Source organism: Drosophila novamexicana, unplaced genomic scaffold (assembly GCF_003285875.2).
Source record: "Drosophila novamexicana strain 15010-1031.04,08,12 unplaced genomic scaffold, DnovRS2.1 tig00000387-arrow-pilon, whole genome shotgun sequence".
NCBI classification, from domain to species: Eukaryota; Metazoa; Arthropoda; class Insecta; order Diptera; family Drosophilidae; genus Drosophila; species Drosophila novamexicana.
The window spans coordinates 5,090,916-5,103,232 of NW_020824800.1; the positions used below are offsets into that span (position 1 = coordinate 5,090,916).

Here is a 12,317-nt window from a genome sequence, read left to right on the forward strand (position 1 = left end):
ATCAGCTGGTAATAGACAACAGCAAGACGATAATATCTACGCCTCACTTTAGTTCAATTATATGCCAACTAAAGCATTTAAACGGGCGCTCGGACACGCCCATGTCTAACACAACCTACAAAATGTAAGTGCAAAAGTTTTGCTATTATTAAGAGCCTCATTGTCGGCTTTGTTGGACCCTGGCGACTGGAGCCCCTGCCCTACCATACATGCTAATGTTACGTGCCTGTATATAGACACACACACACACACATACACCACACTACAACCACACAATAAGGCACAATATATTCAACACAACTATGTTCATATTTTTAATGTCAGTAGAGAGCATAATAATTACGTTCATTGACTTTGCTAAGTAGCCAACTTTATGCTAATGTGATTTAGTTGCGCACAAGTTGCGAGAAAGGGAAAGAGGAGTTTGCCCAAAGTCTGGCATATTTTTACATATTTACATAATTGAGTGCAGTGGGAAATCATGTTCAAGATTCTACTTCATGTGGGCCAAAGTGTCTGTGCACATTTATGAAATCACTAAATTATTTAACAAACATAAACTACAGTTTAAATTCCCTTTATGTGGTGGTTAATTGAAATATATCCAACTTTATTGAGACTTTTTTGTTGTAAGATTAAAATGTTATATTCTCTAGGACAGAGTTTTAAAACTACAAACTGAATATTGAGTGAACTCAAAAGTTTTATAATAGTTGAGGAACGATACTTAATACATATTATATTTCTACTGAACGCTTTGTTGAAGTTTTATAAATTTAAAGTCTTAACTTAAAGTTATGACAGATCATATACTATATGATAAAATATATGTTAGCAGGCAGATAAAACAATCAAGTTAGAGTTAACACTTCATTGGAATATTTTCGGAATTTTATCTAGTTTTTCCCATAGATTAATGGACTTGAAAATTTAACCTAGTTCTTTTTATATTGAATTGAAACACAGCAAATAATTCGCTTTTTAATTACATTAAGATCGCAAGATTCTCTTCAAGCATTTATCAGCTAGAATTAGCACACGACTTATTTATTTGTAAATTTGCAAAATAGCTGCCACTTGTTAACAATTTAATTAGTTCGCATTACGGCACAGCTCCTATATGTAATAACTGTGCCATGCGTCATGCATAAATAAACTAAAAATAAAACAAGAAACGCAATCAAAACAGAAGGCAACAGTGTTGCACGCACGCCTTGTATTGATTTTGTTAAGCTAGCTATTTTTGCATTGCTAATACGCCGTGTTGTACGCGTATTATTTGGTGGCCAGCCATCGATTGTTGTCGGGGCAGCAGCAATGTCAATATCAAAGCCGAAGTCAGCGCCGGAAGCCATATTAAAGCAGCACCAGCAAATTGTTTAGATTGTGGAAAAGATGCAGCAACGCGAGCTAATTGAATTTGCAGCGGCGCTGAGAATGCCAGGTATAAATGACGGATTGTCGCTGGCCGCTAATTGAAAACGACACGAACAACGCAACGCGGCGTAGTTCGAAATATTTAACAACAACATAAAACTAGACCGGCAAAGTAATACTTCTTTTTTTTTTTGGATTAGATAAAAACTCCGCGGCAAAATGGTTGTAAACTTCAAAGTTTTTAAGAAATGTGCGCCGAACAACATGATCACGCTCTATATGAATAGGCGTGAGTTTGTGGATTCGGTGACGCAAGTGGAGCCGATCGGTAGGTGATCATCAGCAAGGCAAATAATGCAATATCTGTGGAATGATTGTGAATATGGCAAGATCAGGGAATAGTTAATAATCATGGGGATATCGCAAAAATAGATCAATTATCGTGTTAGGATCCCATATACGCATAGATTATTATTTAGTAATGTTTTCATTTATTGTGAGAGATTTCTAATGAGGCGTCGATTGAAACAGTCGGATATTAAATTGGAATATATTCACAGTGTAGTATATTATAAATCAACTTTTGAATAATTTCATTATAAGCAGCAGTCAGCTACTGAGTACCCTATGCAATTATTAAATTATATATATAGATTTTATATTCCAAAAAACAATTTAATTTATTCAGTATTATAATGGGATATAATGTATAAGCCTGGGAATATTTGGCAGCATTTTACAGCAAAGTTTAAGATACTATTATAATTTTTCCAGACCCTAATAAATCTAGTACTATCTCCCAGACTTTCTAATTTGCAAGCACACGGGTTATCGTATATATGAAATAAATTAACCATGTATTTTGAGCCGAATTATAACCAACTCCATTTGTACATTCATAACATAATCAGTTGATCTGCTTGGGCTTTAATTAAATTAAGCCGTAATTTATGCAATGGACAACAGCTGTAACAGCCGCAAAGCTGCTTATTAGTTACGTGTTAATTGACCGACCGTGTAATATGGGCGAAAGACGTGTCTAGGCGTGACCGTGTGTTAAATCTGGCTCAATTAATTTCGTTCGTCCATTTGCAGATGGGATCATTGTGCTGGATGATGACTACGTGCGTCAGAACCGCAAGATCTTCGTGCAGCTTGTGTGCAACTTTCGCTATGGACGCGAAGATGATGAAATGATTGGATTGCGTTTCCAAAAGGAGCTGACGCTTGTCTCGCAACAGGTGTGCCCGCCCCAGAAGCAGGACATACAGCTGACCAAGATGCAGGAGCGTCTGCTTAAGAAACTGGGCTCCAATGCATTCCCCTTTGTCATGCAAATGCCTACCAGCTCACCGGCTTCGGTGGTGCTGCAGCAGAAGGCGAGCGATGAGAGCCAGCCCTGCGGTGTGCAATACTTTGTGAAGATCTTTACGGGCGAGAATGATTGTGATCGTTCTCATAGACGCAGCACCATTAACCTGGGCATACGCAAGGTGCAGTATGCACCCACCAAGCAAGGCATGCAGCCCTGCACGGTGGTGCGCAAGGACTTTCTTTTGTCACCCGGAGAGCTGGAGCTGGAGGTGACACTGGACAAGCAGCTGTATCATCACGGCGAGAAGATATCGGTCAATATTTGTGTACGCAATAACTCGAACAAGGTTGTGAAGAAGGTCAAGGCAATGGTGCAGCAGGGCGTCGATGTGGTACTCTTCCAGAATGGACAATTCCGCAATACGATTGCCCATATGGAGACCAGCGAGGGCTGTCCACTGAACCCCGGTTCCAGCCTGCAAAAGGTCATGTATCTGGTGCCCACACTGGTGGCCAATTGTGATCGGGCTGGCATTGCCGTTGAGGGCGATATCAAGCGCAAGGACACAGCACTGGCCTCGACCACGCTGTAAGTAACCCCTCCCAGCCCTAAAATAATGCTGACTTAACTCAAATTTTGCTTTCACAGCATTGCCAGTCAGGATGCTCGTGATGCCTTCGGCATTATTGTTTCATATGCGGTTAAGGTAAAGCTCTTTCTGGGCGCTCTGGGCGGCGAGCTGTGCGCTGAGCTACCCTTCATACTCATGCACCCTAAGGTAGGTACCAGCCTCTTAACTAAGCCCTGATAATTCTGCCAAAGCTTATTTTCTCGTGTTCTTGTACAGCCCAGCCGCAAGGCACAGTTGGAAGCTGAGGCATCCATTGAGGCCTAAACATGCAGCTACCTCAACTTAATCGAATACAAAGTGCATATATTTATATAGAAATGTTTAATCAAAGTGTTATATAATATTAACAACAATCCAAAGCTGATGTTGCTGAAATGTTCTGAACTGCAGTCGTCGTAACTTTTCTTACTTAACAAATCTATTCGCAATATATGTGTGTATGTGTATTATAAACGCTATAAATGCAACTTATATTTTATGTTATAATTGAATTGAATATTCTTAAAAAAAATATAAAAAAAATTGCCTGACAAACAAAAAACGATTCGCTTGTAAGTCAACCTTTTTTGATGAATTTTTGGAATATTTCGGCCAATTAATGTCAGATTTAGGAATTTTATACCATTTTGGACTCGTAAGGAGCAGTACTATCAATTGGCTTTGAAAAAATGAAAATCTAAATTTTGACCCAAATCGACCAAAAATCAAGGGGTTAGATAACGTTTTTTCCCAAAATCAGGCTCGGTGCGAAAATAAAAAACTGTTTTGATGATTTTTTTTTTAATATCTCGGGTAAAAAGTGTAATCATCTATTGGTTAAAAAAGTTGTTGACCAAAACACGATTCTTTTCAGTATTTTTTGGAATATCTCGGCTTACCTTACCTGTTCTACTTTTTTAAAAGTTTTAATTGCATCGCAACATTTTACGTAATTGTGTAAGCTAATGTAATTATTTCTTCCATCTAAACCAAACTACAGTTTTCATTATTGGAGTAAGCACGTAACCACACACACACACACACAAATACGCCGGCTGGATTATGCATTATTCCGCCACAGATGCCACAAGGGTTGGTATCTCAGCATACGAGATGCTTAAGATTATGCATTTATTCAAGTGCATTGTGGCAAGCAAATGCCGCATACGGAATCATTATGGCCAGAGTATAAATTTTGCACTTTGCCCATGCTGATAACATCAATATGCTGCATGCTAATCGCAACGCTTACTTTTGCGGCTAAGTGTATTTCAATTAATGTCAGCCCCAAAACATAATTTCGTAGAGGACCAAAATTAATGCATACAAAAGTACACAATGCATTTGATGAACTGCATCAATGTGGCTGGCATTTAGTTGAAATTGAATATTGAGCGATTACACCATAACCAACATAATTCCTATATTTTTAGTGCTACTTCAATTAAACAGTTTCGATATGAGGCTGGTTAGACAATTTATAGTGCATGCATTTAGAGCCGAGAAAATAGCGTATCTGATTAGATTAGGTTTATTTTTACTTGATTTAGCGACAAGTTGACGCGGTGTAACACAAAAATAGTTATACCTAACGCACTTTTCTGATTAAGCACCTGTTGTTATCAACTGGTTGCAGAAAGACATATTACTATCAGACGGCGCTGTTGGCTCAACGATTTAAGGTTTTTTTAATAAGCTAAACACAATCTCCATTGATATTCATGTTAAAAGATACCTATATGCACAACTTTAAGGAAAAAGAAAGTTTTTTCGTTTTGCTACTTATTAACGATATCATTTGCAAAAAAAAATCGTATATTCATGATTAAAACGGCGCACCTGTTACCAGGTCGTTGGCAGCGTTTCATAATCTATAATCAGTAGACTGATAAAAGAAAAGGTAGCCGTGAAAACCCAATGGCCTTGTTGAAATTGGTTTAAGTGCATTGTGCATACATCTGGACGTTCAATAAGCCCATAAACTTGAGCAACAATTAAAAATGAATAATCAATGAAAAGAAAACAAAACAAATAGAAAAGAATATGATTAAGGTGTGATTATCGCATATGGAAAGAATAAAACAGTTGCGATTAGGTCTTAATGGGTTAGTTAACCAGCGATAGGGCTCGTTGAAGGCATTCCGAATATAAACGTGGTCGGAATGTGCTGTCGGTGCTGTGGTGTGACCCAACAAAAGGTCTGGGTTTTTGGCCTTGGATCACTATTCACAGTGTTGGGACTCCTAGCTGTAATATGGTGGCCCACTCTCATAGATAGTATCATAATGAAGGTAAGTAGCTGCCAAGAAATCAAGATAGAGTTAACTATGCTAATAGTCTCGATTAATTAAAGGCTTTGCCGCTGACGCCCACATCGAGAACCTATGAGAAATGGCTGGATTTGCCCATACCCGTTTATATGAATATGTATCTGTGGAATTGGACTAACGCGGAGGAGGTGAAGCTGCATGGCGTTAAGCCAAATTTTCAGCAATTGGGGCCCTATGTCTATAGAGAGGAACGCCTAAAAATGGATGTGGAATGGCATGAGAATAATACGGTGACCTTCAAGCCTAATCGCACCTGGTTCTGGGAGGAGGAACTCTCCGGTGGCAAGCAAACGGACTTGGTGACGGTGCCACATCTACCATCGATTGTGAGAAATATTAAATATGCTGAAAGTACAAAGTTGATTTCTTTTCATTTTGTTTTCTTTTTTTAGGCCGCAGCGGCTATGATGCGTGACAGTCCCTCACTGATTAAGCTTTTTTTCAACAAAGCGCTCAATGATAATGGTGGTTTACTCTATGCCACCCACACGGCCAGCGAGTGGCTGTTCGAAGGTTTCTATGATGAGTTTCTGCATTATGCAATGACTTTGAACAATCCTCTGGCGCCGCCAATTGAAACGGATCAGTTTGCCTGGTTTCTAAACCGAAACGGTTCCAAAGAGTTTGAGGGCGCCTTCACGGTGCATACGGGCGTAGGTGATATCAAGGAAATGGGCGAAATTAAATTCTGGAATGGTGAAAATCATACTGGCTGGTATGAGGGCGAATGCGGTCGTCTCAATGGCAGCACCACAGATCTCTTTGTCCCCGACGAGCCAAAGGAGAAGGCACTCACCATATTCATAGCTGATACCTGCCGCATTATCAATTTGGAGTTCACGGGCCAAAGCTATGAGATTGAGGGCATTCAGGGCTGGAAATACGAGGTGACGCCGAACACCTTCGACAATGGACAACGGCAAGCGGATATGAAATGCTATTGTCCGGTTGACAAACAGCCCGATAACTGTCCAGCGTCGGGCGCCACAAGCTTGGGTCCCTGTTCCGATGGCGCTCCCATGTATCTATCAGCCTCTCATTTCATGTATGCCGATGAGAGTTATGCCAACACAATAACTGGCTTTGACCCAAACTATGAACGCGACAATTTCTTCATCATAATGGAACGCAAACTTGGTGTACCGCTTCAAGTGAATGCAGCCATCATGGTCTCATTGTATATGGAAGCAGACGCGGACATCGAGTAAGTCCATGATTCAGTTTTGACAGGGAAACATATTAACAACTTCCTCTAATACACAGCATTATAAAAGACATACCGACCTTCTATGCGCCACTCTTCACAACCGGCAGCTCAGCAGTTATTAACAAGGAGCTCGCTTCCGAGTTGAAGGCAACTACTATATATATATCCATTGCCAGTTGCAGTCTATTCATGACATTTCTTTATAGCTGGTATTAAGTCTACCCGCAATTGGACGCTATACTGGCATTGGCTTTCTCTGCTTGGGCTGCATCCTTTTGGCTGTCGGAATTTTCCTCACTCTCAAACGCAAGTGGTATGGACAGGCGGCAGCTGATAGGGCGGCACTTATCAATGCAGACACAGAAAACTCAACTGACCCAGAAACAGTTCCAAAATAATGCTTAGAGCTTAACAAAGCTGATGCATTTTAATTTTTCTTCATCACAAACATTTAAAAATATAACAAAAAGTGATTTTTGGATTGTGATTCATATTATTAATTTTCCAAATTTATAAATAAGCGTGATTTAAAAAAATATATATTAATATCTCTTTATAAAATTGTTTGTCCTGAGCCTGTAGTTACCTTATGTATGTTTGAGTGTATGTATGTACATACTGTATAGTTTTAAAACTTTAGATACGGATAGTTTTACTTAACTTGTATTTGGAACCGATAGTTGCTAGAGAGCTCCAGGTTGCTTCAGTTTTAATTGGGATCTTTAGGAATAATGTTATATATGAAAAAATATTCAGTTTTTCCATTGTTAAAAATCTGGCGATGGTATGATTACAGTTACCTTAAACGCCGTTTGATAAATATCTTACATCTAAAGGAACTGTAAAAATGTTTGTTATTCTTTCGGTTGTTAAAAAAAAAAACTGCGACATATTTTTTGTATTTTTAAAGATCACGAAATTTTAAGCAAAGCAGCCAAAAAATATGCAACTGCTAAATGTCAAATTATGTAAAAGTCAAATGTATATAGTAAAATTCGCCGCTAATCTGGTGGCACTTATCGTGCTTAAAACATACCTAAGTTTATGAATTAATAGAGTTGTTTTTTTGCTGCACTCTTAGTTAGCTGCTCTTAAGTAATCACTATAATTATCGCATTGAAGCAATCTAATCAATCAAGCATATTTGCATACTAAAAACAACATTAAAAGAATCCAATTAAAAGAATCCACTATATATAAGTTTTAATCTAATCAGAGCATTTAACTCGCTGCCTTCTATAAACATTGGTAACTCTTGAGTTTATTCAGCAGTCGCAAAATGTGCTGCAACTGCTGCAGTGTGCGCCAACAAAAGATCTGGGTCCTTGGCCTAGGCAGTTTTCTACTTATACTAGGCACTGTGCTGCTTTCAGCCTGGCCCAGTCTGTCGCGGCAATGGATCCGTAACATACTGCCCCTGTCGGCAAATTCGTTTATGTACAAACGCTGGGTGACCACACCGACACCGGTCTATAGCACCTTCTATCTCTTCAATTGGACCAATCCAGAGGATTTGAATAATGATAAAGTGAAACCGAATTTTGAGCAGCTGGGACCATATACGTTCAGTGATTACAAGGAGAAGGTGCATCTTATGTGGCAACAGCCGGAGGTAACCTATTACGGGCGAAGAGTTTGGCACTTTGTGCCAGAGAAATCCAAGGGTAGTCTCGACGATGTCATTGTTACTCCACATTTTCCAACACTGGTGAGTAAAAACTCTGACATAAATATATTATCAGCTTAGGATTTACTGATGACTACACTTTAAATTGATAAATATCGATATTCGATTAGCATTTTGCTTAGATAACAGCTAGAATCATCATATTTGATATATGTATATGTTCTCATCTAGTACACACAGATAAATAACTTTTCTAGTTTCAATCCGCGCTTAAATATTTTCTAAAGTTTTTGTCTACGCTCCAAGTTTTCAATTTGTTTTTATTACCGAGTTTTGTCCTTCTCTCTGTTATGTAAATTTATGCCAGAGTATTTTTTGTCTGCATTTTGACTTATATTAATCCCGACTCGCAGACGGCCGCCCGCTATGTGCGCAAATATCGTCGCCCGCTGCGCAAGATTATGAACTTTGCGCTGAATCGTGAGGGAGGTGGCACCTACATGAGCTACACGGCTGGACAGTGGCTATTCGATGGTTTCTACCATGAGCTCATTGACTTTGTGGAGCGTCTGCATTCGCCGCTGTTGCCACTGTACAGTGACCATTTCGGCTGGTTCTATATGCGCAACAACTCTGAGACGGCCGAGGGTAATTTCACCATACACACGGGCCACGGGGATCTCAGTCGGATGGGCGAGCTGCAGCTATGGAATGGCACCGCACACACGGGCTACTATGAGGGCGAGTGTGGCAAGGTCAATGGCAGCACGGGCGAGCTGTGGGCGCCGGGTCGTCGGTGGCACGAGACAATTTCCATATTTTTGTCAGATGCATCGCGATACATAAATCTGTACAGCATGGCGAATGTCACTGTGCAGGGCATCGATGCCTGGCGCTACGAGACCAGCGAACTGAGCTTCGACAACGGCCAACTGGCGCCGGATACGAAATGTTTTTGTGTTGCCAAAAAGGAATGTCCGCTGAATGGTGTGCTAGATTTCTCACCAGCCGCCTATCATGGTCCCATTTACATGTCGCATCCGCACTTCTACATGACAGATGAGTCCTATAGGAGAAATACGACGGGCTTGCAGCCGAATCCTTTCGAGCATGGCATGTATGTGGTAATGGAGCCGACGCTAGGCATACCGCTAAGCCTGAAGGGACAAGTTATGATCAGTGTACTTGTGCAGCGCGATGAGGCCATCGAGTGAGTTAAGCTCTACGATCTCCTCATACTATTCTCTCTATACTATAATATTACATATTATATAATATTTATGCTTATTTGTATTTCTTTTTTCACATGCTCTTCAAATTATTCGCTACTTCTGTATTGGTATTTGGCTTTATACTAATCTTCTCTCACTCTCTCAGCTACCTGAAGGATGTGGCCTATGATCACTATGCGCCGCTGTTTGTAGTTCAACTTCACGCAGACTTGGGTGATGATCTGATCCGCCTGCTTAAGGTTGGTGCTCTTCTGTTTTATCTCAAGTGTGCGCATTACTAAATGCCACATTCAATTACAGCTGGGCTTAAGCGTGCCCAAGATTGGTCAATTCGTGGGACTGGGTTTGGTTTTGATTGGCCTCATCATGCTGATTGTAGGCGTGCTCGTGAGTAAAAAACATAAATGGCACAATGAGTGGAAAACTGAAGACAGCGCGAAAGTAAAAGTAATTGAAGGCGATTGCGTTAACGGCAGCAAATATTGATAAGACTGTGTTTTGTTTTCTCTTTGAGATAACGACTGTTTTCTGTTATTATTAGGTTTATTTTGAGTGCAGAAGTGATTATATTAGGCTATTATTAATTGAAGTGCGCCATAAAAATGAAATTCCTAACACAAATTGGCGTGCAGCTGCTTTTTGGCCAATTTCCTTGAGGTGTTGCCCAGCTGAGCTCGTCTAGAATTACACAAAATTATGGCCTCTCAGATATGCTAAAATTTATTAATATGTTAATAATTGTTTTTAGCTTTTGTTTCATAATATTTGTCGTGATGTGTGCGGTGCCTGGCGGCGCACAGGCAAAAACCTTGAGCACGTAAGCTGCATACTTTACGGCGTACGAACTCTTTCACCTAGACACACACGCACACACATACACACACACACATTCTCACCCACAGCCAAATTGCTAACTGGAAATTTGAAAAATGCCAACAGAATATTATAAGCGGCTAATTTATATGCGCCTGGCACGCAAACTTACGTTTTGCACACACATTGTTGTCGAAGAGCTCAGTGGGGTAGAGTGCGGTTGGTGGGGCAGCTGGCAAGTAGCTAAGGAAGCTCAGGAAGTGGGCGGCGTTGCAAGTTAAACAATGTATGAAAATATGAAAATTATATGGCAGCAAGTATGTGTTGGCCATAACTTTAATAAATACACATAAGTTATGATTAAGCTCTGCAACTTAATATCACGAAAATCTTAAGAAAAAACTGCTGTTGAAAAGGCTTAAAGCATAATAAATTTTAAGTTTTAATACCAGTTTGCATTCAAGTTAAGACATGGATTAAATGTTGTATACAAAGTCTGAAAGGATTTATATTTTATATGTAAAAGAAAAAACAATTCTGGGTTATTAAAATATAGACATGAATTTCATATAGAATATGAGTAGTAAGTATATCTTCAAGCTTTTGAAACATTTGTATTACAATGTCAAGAGTTTATTATTTATCCAAATCAATAAATAAGAATTTTATATTATTAAAATTATTTACTTTTAAGACTCGTTTAACACTAATAAATATGATTACACGTTCTTAAAGCATTCCAGGCATTGAAATCAAAATAAAATGAATATCTTTCAGCATTATTAATTAGGTCGCAAATTTATTTGCATTTTAGCAGTCAAATATATTTCTGTTTAAAACAGAAAACATACTGAGCCCAATGCCCGGACAAATATGTGTTTTGCTACAAACATGATTTACATTTATTTATTTATGCACATTTGCTGGCATTTTGGCCGAGAGCTATTTAATACGAACGAATCAACTAAAATCGGATTGGATTGGATTGGATTGGTTGATTTGCGCATTTGCTTTATTTAGATTGAAATTTATTTTATTTTGATTAACAATTTAAGACAGCATTTGATTTATAGTGCATTTTATAATACCATAAATTCACAATATAAATAACTCAGTAGCTTAGATAAATACTATATTACAATTGTTTAACAATTTGCAGACAAGCCAACACAATTTGGCGTAAATAAAAATAAAAGAGTTATGTGAGTTGCGAGTTATTAAAATTTCCTTTGAAATTATGTGGACACAAAAAAGGATACAGCCGAGCTATGGCCTATTTTCTCTTGCAAAAATTGACATAAAAACTTCGCCATTTGAAGGACTTTCGTCCTTTTTGATATATTTTCTTAAACTGGACGACGAGCACTATCTACTGTGAAAAGGACATCCCGATAGTCCTTCAAATGGCCAAGTTAGACCCGCTTTTTTCAACTTTTGCCACTTTTGCGACTTACCCCCTATGAAATATTTTGATGAAATTTTTTGTCGAATCATGGAAATCCTTGGATGCCAATCGATAGTCCTGCTCTCCACGAGTTCAACAAGGTATATCCTTCCGATATCCTTAAGGTTTTGGGCGAATTATGGCTAATTAAAAAATGTCCTTTTTAGAAAATTGGTTTGATTCGTTTGACACAGGACTTGTAAGGATCCGCAAGGATACGACCGAGTTATGGCTTTGTTAATTTACGGTAGATTCACACTCATATCTATGCTGTCTAAAGGACTTTCGTCCTTTTTATTATATATTCTGAATTTGGAGGGTGAGGACTACCGATTGGCCAAAGGACATCACGATCGGCGAGG

The 12,317-nt window shown here is 39.0% G+C and overlaps 3 protein-coding genes across 4 annotated transcripts; all 3 read left to right on the top strand.

Annotated features, from left to right (window-relative positions):
- Positions 1 to 1,496: 1,496 nt before the first annotated feature.
- On the top strand, positions 1,497 to 3,614 carry LOC115760175 (phosrestin-2). Its single transcript, XM_030701399.1, has 4 exons — positions 1,497 to 1,705; positions 2,473 to 3,280; positions 3,341 to 3,470; positions 3,540 to 3,614. Exons 1-4 carry the CDS (start codon positions 1,597 to 1,599, stop codon positions 3,585 to 3,587), a joined length of 1,095 nt encoding a protein of 364 aa, XP_030557259.1. The 5' UTR covers positions 1,497 to 1,596; the 3' UTR covers positions 3,588 to 3,614.
- Positions 3,615 to 5,449: 1,835 nt separating this feature from the next.
- Positions 5,450 to 7,349, top strand: LOC115760013 (protein croquemort). Its single transcript, XM_030701175.1, has 5 exons — positions 5,450 to 5,593; positions 5,656 to 5,958; positions 6,025 to 6,836; positions 6,896 to 6,986; positions 7,046 to 7,349. Exons 1-5 carry the CDS (start codon positions 5,465 to 5,467, stop codon positions 7,235 to 7,237), a joined length of 1,527 nt encoding a protein of 508 aa, XP_030557035.1. The 5' UTR covers positions 5,450 to 5,464; the 3' UTR covers positions 7,238 to 7,349.
- A 769-nt stretch (positions 7,350 to 8,118) lies between these two features.
- Positions 8,119 to 10,309, top strand: LOC115759994 (protein croquemort). 2 transcript variants are annotated; one of them, XM_030701150.1, is made up of 4 exons: positions 8,119 to 8,547; positions 8,880 to 9,676; positions 9,844 to 9,937; positions 9,999 to 10,309. In XM_030701150.1, exons 1-4 carry the CDS (start codon positions 8,119 to 8,121, stop codon positions 10,182 to 10,184), a joined length of 1,506 nt encoding a protein of 501 aa, XP_030557010.1. In that variant the 3' UTR covers positions 10,185 to 10,309. The 2 variants fall into 2 exon arrangements, with proteins under 2 accessions (XP_030557010.1, XP_030557011.1); XM_030701151.1 differs by lacking the exon at positions 8,119 to 8,547 and adding an exon at positions 8,730 to 8,818.
- The last annotated feature ends 2,008 nt before the right edge of the window (positions 10,310 to 12,317 follow it).